We start from the raw sequence: 19405 nt of genomic DNA, 5'->3' as shown, positions 1-19405 counted from the left end.
ATGGCTGTGAGAATGGCACTTCACCTCACGTCCCAGACATTTCTCAGTTCAGGCCTCACCCTCACAACCACTTCCTGACTGGCATACCACCTCTATTTTTGCCCCAGATTGATATTTTTAACATGCAAATTAGGCCATGTCACTCTCATGCTTGAAACTCTTCAGGGGCTTCCCATTGTCATAAAGTCCATTCACACTCCTTGGGATGGGATCCTAAACTTTTGCCGTTTCCTCCTCGCCCATCGCCCACTGTTCTACACACGCTGAGACCAGTTTTCTAATTTGAACTCTTTTCATGCTTCAGTGTCTTTCGCTAGTGTCTTTCCTCTCTCAGGATATCCTTATCTTTCTCTGCTTCACAAACTGATTCTTATTCTTTAAGATCTAAACTCCTTATGGAGGTCTTCCCTGTTTTTCAGTTACACCCTTCAGTGGTGATGTTGTTGTTGTATAGTCAGTAAGTCCTATGCAACTCCTGTGACCCCAAGGACTGCAGCCCGCCAGGCTCCTCTGTCCATGGGGTTTGTCAGGCCTGGTGGGACATAAACCATGTATTTATGCAACTAATTACACATCTGTCTTCTTACTAGATTTTTTAGTTCCTTGGGGTCAGGGATAAGTCATAATAAATGCTCAACAGTAATGATAATAATAATTATACCATTTACCTGTCCAAGGGTTATATTTGGACTAACTCACTTTACCTTTGTAATAATCTTATAAGATAGATACCATTATTGTCCTCCTTCTATAGATGAGAACATTGGGGCTTAGAAGGGTTAAGTAACTTGTTGAAAGTCATATGGTTAATAGACAGCAAATTTCAGAGTTGAACGGGATCTTCTGGCTCTGAAGTCCATGTTCTTTAACTTCATATGTCACAGTGGCTTACCATGATATTCTTTAAGTGGTGTATTTTGATGAACTCGAATTGTTAAGTATGTGTTTTGATTTTTTTTTAATTGGAGGATAATTGCTTTGCGATGTTGTGTTCGTTTCTACCATACACTGATGTGAATCAGTCATGATTATACATTGGTCCCCTCCCTCTTGAACCTCCTTCCCGCTGCCCGTCCCCAGCCACCCCCCTAGGTTGTCACAGAGCACTGGTTGAGCCTCCTGTGTTATATAGCAACTTCTCAGTGCATATCTCTTTTATTTATGGTAATGTATATATTTCAGTGCTACTCTCAATTTGATGTAGTTAAATTTATCAGTTGTTGTCTTGATATCTTGTTCAAGTTTTGTACCCTAAGAAGCTTTTTTCTGTCCTAAAGTTATGATGATATTCTCCTGTTTTACCTTCTGGAAGATGTGTTGCTTTTCTTTCACATTTAAGAATTAAGAAATCACCTGGATTTTACTTTTGTGCATAGTATAAGGTAGGTTCAGGTTTCATTTTTTTTTCACCCATATTATCCTAACGCCATTTATTGAAAGATTGTTCCTTATTGCTCTTCAGAGCCACACTTACCACTAACCAAGTGTCTATATTTATGAGTGGGTCTGTTTCTGGGCTGTGTTCTGCTTCATTGGTTTATTTATCCTTGCTCCAGTATCACATTTTCTCTAATTATTATAGCTTTATATGACTTTATATGTAACACACTAAACCCTCTAAAAATGCTTCTGTCTTTTCACAAAGGACTTTGCTATTCTTTACCTTTTGTACCATTTTCTTTGTTTTTTTTTTTTTTTTTTTTGCCAAGTCAGGCAGCTTGCAGGACCTTTGGTTCCCCATCCAGGGATTGAACCCATGCCCCCTTCATTGGAAGCACAGAATCCTAACCACTGGCCTACCAGGGAGTTCTCTGATTTATATTTTAGAATCAACTTGACAGATTTCCCAAAATGCCTTTTGAATTTTAATTTGCATTGCATTTAATCTGTACATCCATTTGAATATTGTTAGAGCATTGAATCTTCCAATTCATAAAATGGTTTTTCCATTTATTTGTGTCTTCTTTACCATAATAATGTTTTTAAAGTATAGTTTTTTAAAATTTCAAATAATCTTGCATTTACAAGAAAGTTGCAAATACAGTACAAAGAACTTTGCCATTCCAAAACTGCTTGAAGGTTGTTGTTAACTGGAAGTCCCGTCACCCCTGAATGTTTTTTTATTACATATTTCCTACAGACAAGGAAATTTTCTTGTAAACACACTATGCAGCCATTAAAATCGGGAAATTAACATTGATGCATTAACCATCTACTCTTTAGAGTCTGTTCAGGTTTTGCTGGTTGTTCCAGTAATGTCCTTTATAGCAGGAGGATCTGGTTCAGAATCAAATTTTGCATTTAGTTGTCACATTTTTTAGTCTCCTTTAGCCTGGAACAGCTACTCAGTCTTTCTTTGAATTTTATGACCTTGACACTTTAAAAGATCAGAGGCTAATTATTCTGTAGAATGTCCCTCAGTTTGTTTTCTCCTAATGTTTGTTCATGATGCAGATTATATATCTGGCCTGAGGATCACAGAAGTGATTCTTTGTTCTTTTCACAGGATTTCAGTTTGTCCCATAACCTGATGACATTTACTTTGATCATATGATTGAGGTGGTATTTTATCTTTTTCCTTTCTTGATATTTTGTAGGGGTATTTTGAAGCTATGCAGAATCCCATTTCTGAGCAGGCCTTCAATTTATATGTATCAGTGCTAACTCATGGTTTCCTGTTTTACTCAATGGATTATAATTCTTTATTATCATTATTTTATTGCTCAAATTGTCCTTAATTTGGCCAGTAGGATTTTTTTTTAAGCTGACTTCTGTGTTCTGTTGACACATTTCTATCATTCTCTTGAGTATTTTCTTCTTTAACTTACAGGCACACAAAAGATGTTCCAGGCCAGTTTTCTGTCTTCCCTGTGCCAGTCCTGGAATCGACCATTTTTCCAAGGAGCCCTAGTTCCTTGTAATGGAGAAAGATATTTAGAAATCAGTACCTGATGCTAGGTGTACTTATTGCTGTCTGCTTTCATAGTGCCCAGGCCCTCTCAGAGCTAAGAAAATATGAATGTTACATGCATGTGTACATAAATGTGTATTCGTGTACATATTTCCATATGTAGTTATTTACATAAATATTAAAAACTATTAGTTCATACTGACACCTGTATTTCCAGCCTACCATTGCAGAAATCATTCTGATTTTCTCCCTTACCATTTTTGTAACTATCCAACAATTAGAAACCCTTCATCCTTGTTATATTTACTCATTTGATCAATCCCTCTGTATGCAGTTAGTTTCCCATCATCACCCACTTCCTTGTGTGGATGTCACCCTCATTCCACTCAGCCTTGGAAACCTTGTACCAGCCTGACCCAATCCCCCTGCCCAATGTGGACTCCATCTTGGGCTCTGACTCCCCACGCTGGACTTTTCCATTGTGTGATTTTCCTCTTCATCCTGCTGGCTTTGATACCCCATGCCAGGTTGTTCCTTGGTTTGATGTATGCCCTCCTTGTCCTGTTCAGACTCGGATGTCCTGAGCTGAATCTTCTACCCATTTGGTACAATACTTTTAACTAAAGCACAGAGCTCGTGTGATTTTCCCCTTTTAATGCCCCCTTTCTGTTCCAGGGTTCAGTTTAAGATCCCATATTGCCTTTAGTTATGAAAGTTCCTTACTCCTCTTATCTTTCATGACTTTGACATTTTTGGTGAGTTTTAGTTATTTTGTAGAATGCCTCTCAGTTTGGGTTTATCTGATGTTTTCTCATGATTAGAGTGAGATTATGTGTTTTTGGCAAGAATACTACAGAAGTGATGCTGTTCCTTCTCAGTAGGTCATATCGAGGGAGTGGTATATGATATCAAGAAATTTGTTACTGGTGATATTAATCTTGATCACTGGATTAAGGTGGTGTCTGCCAGACTTCTCCATTATAAAATTACTGATTTTCCCTTCATAGTTAATAAATACATTGGGAGAGATACTTTGAGACTCTGCTAATATCCTCTTTCTCCTCAAACTTTTGCCCACTGATTTTAGCTATCAGTATGCCATTGACCAGTCTTGCCTTCAGTAATTATTACTGTCGTATTTGTCTACAGGTGATTTAAACATTTCTGTCATTCCTACTATACTTATGAATTGTAACTCTTCTGAAGAAAGAGCTGTGCCTTCTTCCCCATCTACTTACTTATTCAAGTAATGTATATCAATATTGCACTCTTAGATATTTATTTTATTCTTTGGATTATAATTCAGTACTATCAGTTATTATATTGCTCACATTCTTGAGTCTTTGGTTTTTGGAACTCCTTCAGTTTGGCTCCTTTTACTTTTTAACATGCCCTGTTCTTTTTCATGCACTTCCTGTCTTTCTGTCTCCCTATCTAGAACCCTGAGTTCATAGTGATACCTTCTTTTCTAGTCTTAATACCATATGGCTCATTCTATCCTTCTTCCTCATTTGTAATTTTGTTCCCTCAGACACTGAGAAACCGGAGTTGGCATTATCTACAATATATTCACTTGTTTGTAGTTACAGAATTGCTAAACTATACTCCTGTGAAAACCAAATTTACAGTACTTGTGCAATTTTTGTACAGTATTTCTGTATGGTTCTGTTTTGGTTTAGCCTTGCATTGTCTAGTTAGAATACTGTTTTCAAAGTTAGTTGGGCTTAATCTTTTCTTTTTTCTTCCTCATACCCTTCGGTGTGATTGTCTTATTCATTTGTAATACAGTTAGGTTAATTTATTACTGTTTATATTATATTTTTCCAGATAGCTCAGTGGTAAAGAATCTGCCTGCCAATACAGGAGATGCAGGAGATGTGGGCTGAATCCCTGGGTTGGGGAGATCCCCTAAAGAGGAAAATTGCAACCCATTCCAGTACTCTTGTGTGAATAATCCAGTGGACAGAGGGTCCTGGTGGGCTATAGTCCATGAAGTCCCAAAGAGTTGGACATGACTGAGCACATATACAGAATTACTTTGAATTTTGGGTTCCCTCTCCCCATCCTGGTTGATTTAAATTATTTATCTGGGGGAGAATGTGAAATATTACTGTGACTTTAAAGAGTCTGAGTAGATAAAAAATGATAAATTCAGAGAAGTATTGCTACCTCTGTACCCCTAACTCATTCCTATTTTTCCTGATTTTCATCCTTTCCCACTGTGCTTTGTAGGTAACCAATCTCATTAGTTTATAGTTCATCCTCCTTATATCTATTTTGCACAAATAAGCAGATGTGAGTATATTTTCTTTTTTTTTTTTAGTATATTTTCTTATATCCCCTTCTTTCTTTCTTCTTTGTGTTCATTGAATAATGTATCTGAAAAATCACCCCAAATCACTCAAAAGTGATCTTCCTTGTTCTCTTTTTTACACTTGTGTTGTACTCCATGGTTTACTCAACCATCTTCCTCTATCTGAGCATTTAGGTTGTTTTACAGTATTTTGTAATTATAAACAATGCTACACTGACTAACCTTATTCATATGTATTTTTATCTTGTTCATTGTTGCTTGATTTTTTTCCCATACTCAACCAACCTTGTATTTCTGGAATAAACTCAACTTCAATTTGACATATTAAGTTTTATAAAGAATTTTTGCATATCCTTTTTGCATTAGAGTTGCCTTAAATTTTTTTCTCTTATGATAGTCTTGTCAGGTTAATATCAAAGTTATTCTGACCTTAAAAGAGTTGAGGAGTGTTCGTTTTCTTTTCTCTGGAATATTTTGTGTTTGATTGGCATTCTTTCTTCGTAAATGTCTGACAGTGCTCTGGCAAAACTTTCTGGGTCTGGAGTTTCCTTAATGGGATGACTTTTCAATTATTATTATTATTTTTTAAAATTTTTTATTTTTTTTTATTTTTATTAGTTGGAGGCTAATTACCTTACAATATTGTAGTGGTTTTTGTTATACATTGACATGAATTAGCCATGGATTTTTCAATTATTTTAATATAGAATATTTTTGATCTACCAAAAGTGCACTTTTTCTGTGACCTCACCTGATAGTTAGAGAACTGTCTGAACTGTCTAGATCTCACCCCCAGCTATTTTTAAAATATTTCCTCTGTCTTTGGTTTATAGTAAGTTTTGGCTGGGATTGGTCTAACTGTGGATTTTCTTTGATTAAGCCTGCTTAGAATTCTTGTGTGTGTTAGTCACTCAGTCGTGTCTGACTCTTTGTGACCTGATGGACTGTAGTCCACCAGGCTCCTCTGTCCATGAAATTCTCCAGGCAAGAATACTGGAGTGGGTTGCCATTCCCTTCTCCAGGGGAATCTCCACCTAGGGATCAAACCCGGGTCTCCTGTCTTACAGGCAGATTCTTTTACTGTCTGAGCCACCAGGGAAGCCTGGGCTTCTGGAATCCGTGGCTTAATGTCTTCCATCTTGTTTTGAAAAATTCTTCATCAGATAGTGCTTCTAGTCTCTTCTCTCTTTTGTCCTCTTTTGGTATTTCAGTCACATGCATATTACACCCTCTTACTGTCTGTGTTGCTCTCCCTTTCGTCTGTATTTTCTCTCTCGGACTCGTCTTTTGTTCTGATGATTTTCTTCTGGTCTCTCCTCCAGTTCTCATTGTCTCTTTAACCAATTTAATCTTCTGTCAGACTCATTCACTGAGTTCTTAATTTGCTTATTATGATGTTTTTTAAATTTTAGAATTCATATTTAATTATTTAAAGAGCCCATATAATTTATAAAATGGTTTCTAAGGCTCTGTCAAAGCTTCCAGTCTTTTATTGAATGAATTAAAGCATAGTTACTTTTCAGTTGTGGGACTGTTTGTTCAAATATCTGGAGCTCTTGTTGATCTGTTTCTGTCATTTGATTTCTCATTCATGTGTGGATTTGTCTCCTTGTATATCTTTGGTTATCTTTGCTTATGTGCTAGTCATTGTATTTAAAAATTGTTTATAAAAATAATTTGGAAGCTGATATGTTATCTTTCTGCAGAAAATATATTCATTTGCTTTTGCTAGCTAGATGCTGAGAGTCAGTAACAACTTGGGGTAGTTTTATTTTTCAGGCATCAAGATTTTTCTGGATGAGCCACAGGACTGAGCAACTGTTTTAATTCTGTTTTAGTCTTTTTTTTTTTAATGTGGACCATGTTTAAAGTCTATATCAAATTTGTTACAATATTGTTTCTGTTTTATGTTTTGCTGTTTCAGTCTCCAGGCATGTGGGATCTTAGCTCTCTAACCAGGGGTTGAACCCACACACCTTGGCATTGGAAGGTGAAGTCTTAACCACTGGACTGCCAGGGAAGTCCCCTGTTTTATTCTTAATCCCAAGGTGGAGCCCTTTGAGGTCCCAGTCAAAACCTGAGCTGTTTGCCAGAGCCACCACTGTTGGTCAGCCTTGCTTTCTTAATTTTTGGCTTGACAAGACTTTTTATTTTCCAACAGATGTTTTTAGAGTAGTTTTAGGTTCCCAGAAAAATTGAACAGAAAGTACATGGAGTCCCCATATGTCCCCTGCTCAAACATAATGACAAGTCTTTTAAGAAGTTGCTCAGTCTACAACTCCTCTTTTGAAATGTACAGTGCCTCCAGGAGGACAGTGGCCCTAAATACCAGGCTGGATGTTTGTCTTTTCCTAGAGTTTGGCCTGCTAATTCTTTACTATCTTGCTGTTTTCTGATGCTTTCAAAACAGTTATTTTAAATTATTTTAACTTTTCTAATTATTCCCAGTGGGAAGGTAGCCTGCAATTATTGAACACATTTATTCTCTTTGTTATAAATTGCTGCAATTAGGTTGCATATTTGAAAAAAACAGAAAGATAAAACCTGTTAAGGAAAACCCTTTTCTATTTAGATTCATGATTTAAAATTTTTGCTTCCAATTATGGAGCTATATTGTAGATATTAAGGTTTTGCTTTTTATAAACTTTTATTCCAGCTCGTGATGCTGATGAGAGAGAGAAGTGGATCCATGCTTTAGAAGAAACTATTCTTCGACATACTCTTCAGCTTCAAGTAAGAATCTTTACATGGCTTCTCTATAGTTCATTAGGTTTTTTGTTTGTTTTCTGTTTTTTTAAAATAGCTAATAGGATGTAATGGAAACTTTTAATTTCTGGGTTATTTTTGCCTTTACAGTGTTATATATAAAGTTATAGTCATTTTCTTCTGCTTAAAATACTGATTTTTGTCTAGAAACAAGACAGTACAAGGCAATGTTGAAAGTGAAATGCTGTGTTAAAGCGTGCCAGGCTCATTTTTTAAATTTAATATGTATAATTGGTTATTGGTATAGCCAAATTATATGATAATGCATGATAATAGATAAAATGCTGAGAAGTTGACCTACTTTTCTTTTTGTAGGATTTGGCAGTTACTGTTGTGAGTAGTACTGTTAGGGATGAAAGTGAAAGAAAAAATCCAAACTTGGCTTAAGAAAAAAACACATCTAACTTGGGTGTGGTTTGAAGTAGGCATTTAAATAATGTCATGAGGACCCAGATCCCCATCTCTGTTTCTCGGTCTGTTATTCTGGGTTGACTTCATTTATAGATAGATTCTTCCTTTGTCATAGTAAAACGGTAGCAGCAATTTCAGCCTCCCATTGGTGGAACTCCAGATCCATAGGAGGCTGTTGTTCTTTCTGGATTAAGATTAGTGCTGATACCTTAGCTTCAGTCATTTTCCCAGTCCTAACCAATCATAATTTCATAGTCATATGTTCCACCTCTTGGTAATAGGATTTACCTGCTACATCAAAAAAATGTAGCAGTTAGGGGAGAAACTGGTCCTCCCTGTTCCCAGGCAAAGTCAGAATGGGGGAGAAAAGATGCTAGGTGACCAAAAAAAAATGTCTAATCTACCATACTAAGGATAGTTTTCTGTGTTTGTTCTCCATTGAAAGAGCTTATATTGTGGTATATATAGAGAATTTTGTTTTGATTATTTGGATTTATAGGACGGAATCATAGGAAACTGAAGTTTTGTAATCCTTTGTCTACTTAATTTGTCCTATATCAGGAATGGGGGCTTTCCAGGTGGTGCTAGTGGTAAAGAACCCACCTGCCAATGCAGGAGGTGTAAGAGACATGGGTTTGATCCCTGGGTCAGGAAGATCCCCTAGAGGAGGGCATGGCAATCAACTCCAGTATTCTTGCCTAGAGAATCCCATGGACAGAGGAGCATGGAGGGCTTATAGTCCATGGGGTTGTAAAGAGTCAGACATGACTGAAGCAACTTAAGCATGCATGCACATACCAGGAATTGGGTTGGTTAGACAAGTTAGTGTAGAAAATCCCAGGTCCTACAAGATAGCGAACTCACCATCACTTTGAAAATTGTTCAGATAGATGCTTTAAAATAATATGTGAGGATATGGCTATAAAGAAACTGTAAGAGATGAATATGGAGTTGAACTCAGAGATCTCTGAAGTTACTCTGTGAGCCAGCTGTGCTTATTATTATTATTTTTTAAGATTACTGACTTTATTTATTAGCTATGCTTTATAAAAGGAATTTTATAACCACATCTGGCTTGGATGTACTATGAAGAAATTCTATGAATTCCTTCATAAATTTCTTTTCAATTTCAGTTCAGTTCAGTCACTCAATCGTGTCTGACTCTTTGCGACCCCATGAACCACAGCATGCCAGGCCTCCCTGTCCATCACCAACACCCAGAGTTCACCCAAACTCATGTCCACTGGGTCGGTGATGCCATCCAACCATCCCATCCTCTGTTGTCCGCTTCTCCTCTTGCATTCAATCTTTCCCAGCATCAGGGTCTTTTCAAATGAGTCAGCTCTTCGCTTCAGGTAGCCAAAGTATTGGAGTTTCAGCTTCAGAATCAGTCCTTCCAATGAACACCCAGGACTGATTTCCTTCAGGATGGACTGGTTAGATCTCCTTGCAGTCCCAGGGACTCTCAAGAGTCTTCTCCAACACCACAGCTCAAAAGCGTCATTTCTTCGGTGCTCAGCTGTCTTTATAGTCCAACTCTCACATCCATACATGACTACTGGAAAAACCATAGCCTTGACTAGACAGACCTTTGTCAGCAAAGTAATGTCTCTGCTTTTTAATATGCTGCCTAGGTTGGTCATAACTTTCCTCCCAAGGAGTAAACGTCTTTTAATTTCATGATGCAGTCACCAAATGCAGTGATTTTGGAGCCCAGAAAAATTAAGTCAGCCACTGTTTCCCCCTCTATTTGCCATGAAGTGATGGGACTGGATGCCATGATCTTAGTTTTCTGAATGTTGAGCTTTAAGCCAACTTTTTCACTCTCCTCTTTCACTTTCATCAAGAGGCTCTCTAGTTCTTCATTTTCTGCCATAAGGGTGGTGTCATCTGCATATCTGAGGTTATTGATATTTCTTCCAGCAGTCTTGATTCCAGCTTGTGCTTCTTTCAGCCCAGCGCATCTCATGATGTACTATGCATGTAAGTTAAATAAGCAGGGTGACAATATACAGTCTTGACGTACTCCTTTTCCTATTTGGAACCAGTCTGTTGTTCCATGACCAGTTCTAACTGTTGCTTCCTGACCTGCATATAGGTTTCTCAAGAGGCAGATCAGGTGGTCTGGTATTCCCATCTCTTTCAGAATTTTCCACAGTTTGTTGTGATCCACACAGTCAAAGGCTTTGGCATAGTCAATAAAGCAGAAATAGATGTTTTTCTGGAACTCTCTTTTTCGATGATCCAGCGGATGTCGGCAATTTGATCTCTGGTTCCTCTGCCTTTTCTGAAACCAGCTTGAACATCTGGAAGTTCTTGGTTCACGTATTGCTGAGGTCTGGCTTGGAGAATTTTGAGCATTACTTTACTAGCGTGTGAAATGAGTGCAATTGTGCGGTAGTTTGAGCATTCTTTGGCATTGCCTTTTTTGGGATTGGAATGAAAAGTGACCTTTTCCAGTCCTGTGGCCACTGCTGCATTTTCCAAATTTGCTGGCATGTCGAGTGCAGCACTTTCACAGCATCATCTTTTAGGATTTGAAATAGCTCAGTTGGAATTCCATCACCTCCACTAGCTTTGTTCGTAGTGATGCTTCCTAAGGCCCACTTGACTTCACATTCCAGGATGTCTGGCTCTAAGTGAGTGATCACACCATCATGATTATCTGAGTCATGAAGATCTTTTTTGTACAGTTCTTCTGTGTATTCTTGCCACCTCTTCTTAATATCTTCTGCTTCTGTTAGGTCCATACCATTTCTGTCCTTTATTGAGCCCATCTTTGTATGTAATGTTCCTTTGGCATCTCTAATTTTCTTGAAGAGGTCTCTAGTCTTTCCCATTCTGTTGCTTTCCTCTATTTCTTTGCACTAATCATGGAGGAAGGCTTTCTTATCTCTCCTTGCTATTCTTTGGAACTCTGCACTCAAGTGGGTATATCTTTCCTTTTCTCCATTGCTTTTCACTTCTCTTCTTTTCACAGCTATTTGTAAGGCCTCCTCAGATGGCCATTTTGCCTTTTTGCATTTCTTTTTCTCGGGGATGGTCTTAATCCCTGTCTCCTGTACAATGTCACAAACCTCCATCCATAGTTCATCAGGCACTCTGTCTATCAGATCTAGTCCCTTAAATCTATTTCTCACTTCCACTGTATAATCATAAGGGATTTGATTTAGGTCATACCTGAATGGTCTAGTGGGTTTCCCCACTTCAATTTAAGTCTGAATTTGGCAATAAGGAGTTCATGATCTGAGCCACAGTCAGCTCCTGGTCTTGTTTTTGCTGATTGTATAGAACTTCTCCATCTTTGGCTGCAAAGAATATAATCAATCTGATTTCGGTAATGACCATCTGGTGATGTCCATGTGTAGAGTCTTCTCTTGTGTTATTGGAAGAGGGTGTTTGCTATGACCAGTGCGTTCTCTTGGCAAAATTCTGTTAGCCTTTGCTCTGCTTCATTCTGTCCTCCAAGGCCAAATTTGCCTGTTACTCCAGGTGTTTCTTGACTTTCTACTTTTGCATTCCAGTCCCCTATAATGAAAAGGACATCTTTTTTGGGTGTTAGTTCTAAAAGGTCTTGTAGGTCTTCATAGAACCGTTCAACTTCAGCTTCTTCAGCATTACTGGTCGGGGCATAGACTTGGATTACTGTGATAGTGAATGGTTTGCCTTGTAAACGAACAGAGGTCATTCTGTCGTTTTTGAGACTGCATCCAAGTACTGCTTTTTGTACTCTTTTGTTGACTATGATGGCTACTGCATTTCTGTTAGGGATTCCTGCCCACAGTAGTAGATATAATGGTCATCTGAATTTTCAGTTTAGGCAGTTGTATAAATGACTAGCGTCATTTTAGGAAATTTGTGATCCAATAAGAAGATAAGTATTTTAAGAATCACATTAGACTGTAACTGGCAAATAATATTCCCTCCACAGTTGGTTAGACTGATATTCAAGTCCCTGTGTGATCTATTTTCTTCAACATTTCTATAAACCTACTAGAGTGCTACCCCTACATATATCTACTAAAGTGCTGCTGCTTACTTGCTTTCCTCTGAACCCATCTTTTCATTTCTGGTCTCTACATTCCTATATGTGATATTCTGTCTGCTTGTAATACCATCTGCCTCCACTCTGCCTTTGTGTTCTTCCTCTTTTCTTCAAAGTCCGGTTCAGAACTAACCTTTTCTGTGGAGCCTCTCCTAACCAACCCCTCCTCCCTCAGCCCCCAAACTCAGTAATCTCTTTCCTTTGAATGCCATACTTGTTGCACAGTTTACTGAGTTCTTACCATATTCTTTTTGTTATCCTTTAAGTATATATAATTCCCGCCTCATCAGATAGGATGCAGACTCCTTAAGGTACCTAATTTTATCCAATTTTGGAATACATGAGCTTTTACTAAGAAGAGAGCTTACATGTCTTTTGGAATAACAAAATGAAAGGGATAACTTTGGGAAGTCTTAAATACTGATAGCTTTGATATTTTGAAACACGTGTATGGAATAAGTTATTTATATATTTTTTCCTAAAGTTAATACATGCAGGAAATTAGTATTAATTACTAGTTAGTAAATTAATTAGTTAGATTAGTATATTATTAGTAAATTAATATAGTTAGAAATTAATTAGTATTAATTACTAGTACTCAACTTTCAAATCTCAACAGCTCAGGCTATAACGCTATCATTAGAAGAAACAGAAAAACTGGATAAAAACGTGGGTGTGAGGAGAAAGAGCTGATAAGCCAGTTTTAGCCTTGCCCAGGCTGAGTTTCAGGGAGACATCCAAATGTCAAAATCCATAAGGAAAGAATGTAGGACTAAAGCTACAGCTACTTTTACCATTCCTACCTCCAGTACTTGGCATTCTAAATGGTGCTTGATAAATGTTAATTAAGGAAAGAATTGACAAAGGAATTAATGAATAAACACATGATGTATAGACTGCTTTTATATTGCTGTGTATCACATTCTTTGAGATGTCTAACATATTGTTAGGCCCTGTTGTCTAACATATTGTTACACCTCCCTGAGTCATGTATACAATAGTCATGTATAGTTGTGAGAGTTGGACTATAAAAAAAACTTAGCACCAAAGAATTGATGCTTTTGAACTGTGGTGTTGGACACCACAGGGACTCTTGAGAGTCCTTGGGACTGCAAGGAGATCCAACCAGTCCATCCTAAAGGAAATCAGTCACAAATGTTCATTGGAAGGACTGATGCAGAAGCTGAAACTCCAATAATTTGGCTACCTGATGCGAAGATCTGACTCATTTGTATAGACCCTGATCCTGGGAAAGATTGAGGGCAGGAGGAGAAGGGGACAACAGAGGATGAGATGGTTGGATGGCATTGCTGACTGGATGGACATGAGTTTGAGCAAACTCCAGGAGTTGGTGATGGGCAGGGAGGCCTGTCATGCTGCATTACATGGGGTCGCAAAGAGTCGAACATGACTGAGTGATTGAACTGAACTGAACTGATGCCATTCTTATTTCTATTCCCCAGTGCCCCCAGCTGTTATATTTCTCTGCTTGGAGGTCACAAAATCGAGATGGCTTTATCTGTCACTTTACATTTTGTCTAACTTTAATCAAATTTCTATAAATATTTGTCTTCTTATTGATTTTTTTTTGATTGCCAGTTAAATTCCCACAGTGGTTCTTTTTTAAATTACTGTTCAGTACCTAATATAGTCCACTCCCTTCTTTACAGAAAAGATCTCACTACTTCTTCAACAATTATAAGTGACTGCACCTATTTTTTCTTTCTATGCTTTGCATATTTCAAGGCAAAAAATATTCTCACTCTTTCCTCAAGTTAATGATACCCCCATAATCTTGACTACATGACATTTCCTTTAGACTATGACATTACTTACCCTACGGCAGTCCCCACTATTTCCATGAATTCAGTTAAAACTTCTGTGTCTATGACTTTCTTCCCTTCCCCCATCTTTATATCTCTTTTGCTGTTTAGCTTCTCCCTTAAGTCCTCAATTCTTTCCTCGTGGATTTTGCCTCATAGATGTCTTCTGAAATTCATCTTCAACAAGGCTAATAGTGTCTTATCAGCTCTTTTCTCCTCAAATCCGTCTCTTTATCCATTTTTTTCTGTTTCTTAATGACCATATTGTCTGATCCTTTGAGGTTTGAAAATTGAGGTTTTTTTCAGGTAATAACTTCTAACTTGCCAAGCCTGGGGATTTCTTTTCTTTTTTTTCCCCCTCTCTTTTTAATAGAATTACTTACACTCTTGTGCTCACTTTGACTATGGAGAAGGAAATGGCAACCCACTCCAGTACTCTTGCCTGGAAAATTCCATGGATGAAGGAGCCTGGTGGCCTACAGTTCATGGGGTCCCAAAGAATTGGACACAACTGAGCGACTTCACTTTCACTTTCTTACATCTGACTAACTCTGTTTCTAGTGCCCTCCTAATATTCCTGACTCTATTCCTTTCTTCATCCTATGAACTGAGCATCTGTAATTAATGATCTTAAGGCCTCTATAACTGTGAGAAACCTTTAGTGGTTTGCATTTGCCTGTAGACTGAAATGAAAATTCTTATTAGGGGATTTCACTGTCTGATTGATTTGATTCCAAACTAAATTTATATTGCCTCTCCGTCCCTGCATGTACTTGATGCTCTACGCAGAAATTATTCCTGTTTCATGTTGTGTAATCTGTCTTTTAAACCTCTTTTAAACTTTACCTGATCTTTAGAAAGTGAAAATGAAAGTCACTCAATTGTGTCAGACTCTTTGTGACTCCATGGACTGTATGATCCATGGAATTCTCCAGGCCAGAATACTGGAGTGAATATCTTTTCCCTTCTCCTAAAAGGTATATATAAAATCTTAATAAAGTAGTTGTGCTAAGGTATTATTGTATCTCCAACATATTATACTTTGCAGATAGAAGTGAAGTGAAGTCAAGTTGCTCAGTCATGTCCGACTCTTTGCAACCCCATGGACTGTAGCCTACCAGGCTCCTCTGTCTATGGGATTTTCCAGGTGAGAGTACTGGAGTGGGTTGCCATTTCCTTCTCCAGGGGATCTTCCCAACCCAGGGGTCGAACCCGGGTCTCTTGCATTGCAAGCAGACGCTTTACCGTCTATTCATAAATATTTGTTCTGTTTTTCCTTCCATTCTGATTAATGGAAATTCATCTGGAGCATCCCTTGTACTTTCTCCCTTTCCTTCTATCTTACCTTTGTTCTTTTCTTTTAGTATTGTTCCTGTTGCTTTGTGGGTAACTGTGAATTACAATTAGGATAGTCTGAGGATGGAAGAAGACAACTGAAACCTCTCTCCTTTCGACTCCTATGTTGAATTTCCGATAGTTACTCTAGACTTGTATTTAGGTTGTGATATCTTTTCATGTATTTGCAGCCAACTTCACTCTTTGAGAGAGTTCAGAGGGGCTGCTGAGCTTCTTTCCTCCCTCTTTTTAGCCTGTAAGAGGCATTTAGTAGATATCTGGTGACACTAATTAATGAAAGTAAACATTTCAATTCTTTATTTACCCTTGTAAGCTTTAGTACCGGCTAAATGCTGAGAGATACCTAAGCAAATGATTGATCATGGAGTAAGATTTAGGATGTTATATCCTGTATGTTTTGCAGTATCTATCCTAATTTTATAATGTATTATGAATTATAGCTACTGGTCTGGATATCTTACAATTATAAAAGTCAGTTTTACTTGAGTAAATGGACCCATTTAAAAAAAACCAACTTTTGCAAGAAAAAACTCTTGAACCCCAGTGTTTAAAGTAAACTATCATAGTGTTATTTAATGTGGGCAAACATAAATCTATATATCAACTTCTTAAGTTTAAAATCTTATAGAACTAACCATACATTTAAATGAAAATTTCAAGTTAAATACAAATAAAACACAAAGCAATAAAATCTAAATTAACGTTAAGTTGATGTGCTGAATGATACTGCCTTGCTTAAAGTGGTTCACTACTTTGAACATGAATATGATACTGTAAGGAATAGATTCTTTTTCAATTTGGCATGCACACACTATTGTGTGGAATGTGATAACTGTAATCTCTCCACATTTCTGTGTTCTGACTACTGGAAATCCTTCATTTGCACAGCATGTATCATGAGGTCTTTGACTTTGACTTCCCACATATGTCATTTTCATGGTCAAGGCTCTTCTATGGTAAGTGATAGTTTTTGGTGCCAACTTGATGATAAACAACATGGGCAATGAAGTATCTTGTTAGCACTTGAATTTGATGTTGTTACTGCTGATTCAGTGTGTGGTTATACTAATTTTTATAGGTTATCAGAAACTAAAACGCATAAGATTGAGATACAGAAACTTGTTTAGACCCCAATTTGAATACCCTAAAGTAGATGTTTGAGTAGTATAGACCTTTATAGGTTTCCTGGTGGCTCAGTGGTAAAGAATGCCTGCAGTGCAGGAGACCTGGGTTTGATCTCTGGGTCAGGAAGATCTCCTGGAAAAGGGAATGGATGCCCACTTCAGTATTCTTGCTTGGAGAATTTAGTGGACAGAGGAACCTGGTGGGCTACAGTTCATGGGATGACAAAGAGTTGAACATGACTGAGTGACTAACACTTTAAATTTTTCATAGATATTTTAAGTTTTTGGCTTCCATGCTATAAATGAGCTGATATTTTTAAAAAATTTATACTGAATGGTTTCTGTGATCATAATTTGAGTCATGAAATTGGACAATACTTGTCCTTGTCTGTGTAAGTTTCTGTAGGCCACTGTAGACTGTATCTTAGGTGGTTATCAAATTGGAATTTCATTGCTACTGAATTGTAATCTTTTAATTTTTGCCCTTTCCTGTTTGTTCAGTATATATTGGCTTTGATCTCAAGCCTGTAGAGAAAAAGGACATGATATCTATAAGAATATGGCTGAGGGGAATAGAGAGGGCTGGTAGAAATCTCACCAGAAATGCTATTGAATCTGTAAGTAAAACATCATTATGCATAAAAGAAATGTGATAGAATTCAGATTATAATTCATTATTGAGGCCAAAAAAACAATAGAACCATTCTGAAGCATTTTTTCAAACCTAGATACTTTGTATGATAATTACATACATGCTCAAGTTTTATTATCAGTTCAGTTCAGTCGCTTAGTCGTAACCATAAATTTAATATTTAAGATGCAATTTAGAATAGTAGTTGAACTAATTATTAGTATTAGTTAGCTTGAGTCTACCCTCTTTTCTATAATAGCTATGTGTTAAGATTAGTAGAAATCTCCTGAGTATTTTTCTTCTTTAAAATATTTTTAAAAAATTTTATTTATTATCTTCGACTGTGCTGGTCTTCATTGCTGCACAGGCTTTTCTCTAGTTCCAACAATTGGGGGCTGCTTTCTAGCTGCGGTGTTCAGGCTTTTCATTGCGGTGGCGTCTCTTATTATGAAGCACTGGCTCTAGCGTGTACGGGCTTCAGTAGCTGTGGCTCCCAGGCTCTAGAGCACAGGCCACACGGGCTTAGTTCTGTGGCCTCTGGGATCCTCCTGGGCCAGGGATCAAACCCGTGCCTCCTGCATTGGCAGGCGGATTCTTTACCACTAGCCACCAGGAAGCCCTTGTGTATTTTTCTTGAGTGTTAAGCTATTTTACTGAAGATTAGCTTTTGGAACTTATATTTCAATTTCTTAGTATATAATACTGACTGCATAAACATAATAACCATCACTGTATCATTTCCCTTGGCCTCATATAGATTTTATTTTTGTGTCATATAGAAAAATACATGTGTTTTGTTTTTCTCCCTTGAAGCCCTTTGTTTCCCGAAGGAAATGATTGCAATATAGATGTGTCACTTTTTCCACAGGTAAAATGATATGCAGAGGTAGCCAGGTAATTGGGGCTCCTACAACAAAGGAAAATTTCTCTAAGGAATGTTCCCAACATTGTTGCTGTTACTGAGGGTAGAGGAATTTCTGGTTCCTAAATTGGAATTTAGGATTCAAGGATTCGTTTTTTAATAATAAATTTTGTTGTAATAGTGGTGGCCCATCTTATCTTGAACTCGTGGGAAACAACTAAAAATAAATGGTCCAGTGTTATAGATACTAAAGATTGTTCCTTTAGGTGCCAGAAATTTATTTTAATTGTGGTTTTTTGGAAATCTTTTAGAACTTATATTTTACTGCCTTCTCTTTATAGAAATAAAGTTTAAAAATTTAAAAAAAATAGTACATGCTCAATTCAGAACATACAGAGAATACAGAAAATTTATTTATTTCATAAATATTTATAAGACACTTAATGTGTTCAGTGCACTGTACTAGTTGTGGAGGATGTAATTGTGAATAAATGACCTACTGTCCTTGTCTTTACTGAGCTCAGTCTGGTATAAAGGAGAAAATAAAAATCATGAGAATTGAATCTTTAAAAAACTATAACAATGTCATGTTATGCTTCCAATGAGGTAGGCTGGTTGATCGGAGACCACTTCTCTGAAGCAGTGACATATTAATAAAAGTATATAAAATAAAAGCAATAGTTTTTCTTACACCTTTTCTTTTGAGAAAAACATGGAGTTCCAACTTGTTAATGTCCTAATTCTCATGTAAATTTAGTGTGCCTAAAAGCCTGATGCATTTAAAGTGAAGAGCAATCACACAATACAAAGACATTTTATCCATCTTGTGGCAGGAAGCTCTCTGTGTACTTTTAACCAATTTTGGCAATTCACATGGTTTTAGTGGAATCAGAACTTTCAGAAGAAAGTTAAGTGGCCAGTGTAGAATTTAGCTATAAAAATAGGGACAATAGCACCTTTCTCCTATAATTTAAACATTGAATGGTACTAAAGGAAATGGCAACCCACTCCAGTATTCTTGCCTGGAAAATCCCATGGACAGAGGAGCGTGGTGGGCTACAATCCACAGGGTAGCAAAGAGTCGGACACGACTGAGCGACTTCACTTTCGAAAGGCTCATATAGAAAAACATTGTCCTTTTGTTGCAGGAAGGGGGACCCCT

General features: G+C 37.3%; 1 protein-coding gene across 7 annotated transcripts in view; it reads left to right on the top strand.

The window, feature by feature from the left end:
• The window catches only part of OSBPL9 (oxysterol binding protein like 9), a 175305-nt gene that overhangs the window by 86589 nt on the left and 69311 nt on the right, over positions 1–19405 (top strand). For all 7 annotated transcript variants that reach the window (XR_011487874.1, XM_070468164.1, XM_070468163.1 and 4 more), the window contains exon 4: positions 7882–7958. Coding sequence is in view for 6 of the 7 variants with exons in the window: in XM_070468164.1 (XP_070324265.1) it covers positions 7882–7958 (77 nt within the window). In the remaining variant the exon portion in view is untranslated. The remainder of the gene's footprint in view (positions 1–7881; positions 7959–19405) is intronic.

Source organism: Odocoileus virginianus, chromosome 5, assembly GCF_023699985.2.
Source record: "Odocoileus virginianus isolate 20LAN1187 ecotype Illinois chromosome 5, Ovbor_1.2, whole genome shotgun sequence".
NCBI lineage: Eukaryota > Metazoa > Chordata > Mammalia > Artiodactyla > Cervidae > Odocoileus > Odocoileus virginianus.
The sequence above is the reverse complement of the archived record's forward strand: the minus strand, read 5'-3'. Positions and strand labels throughout refer to the sequence as shown.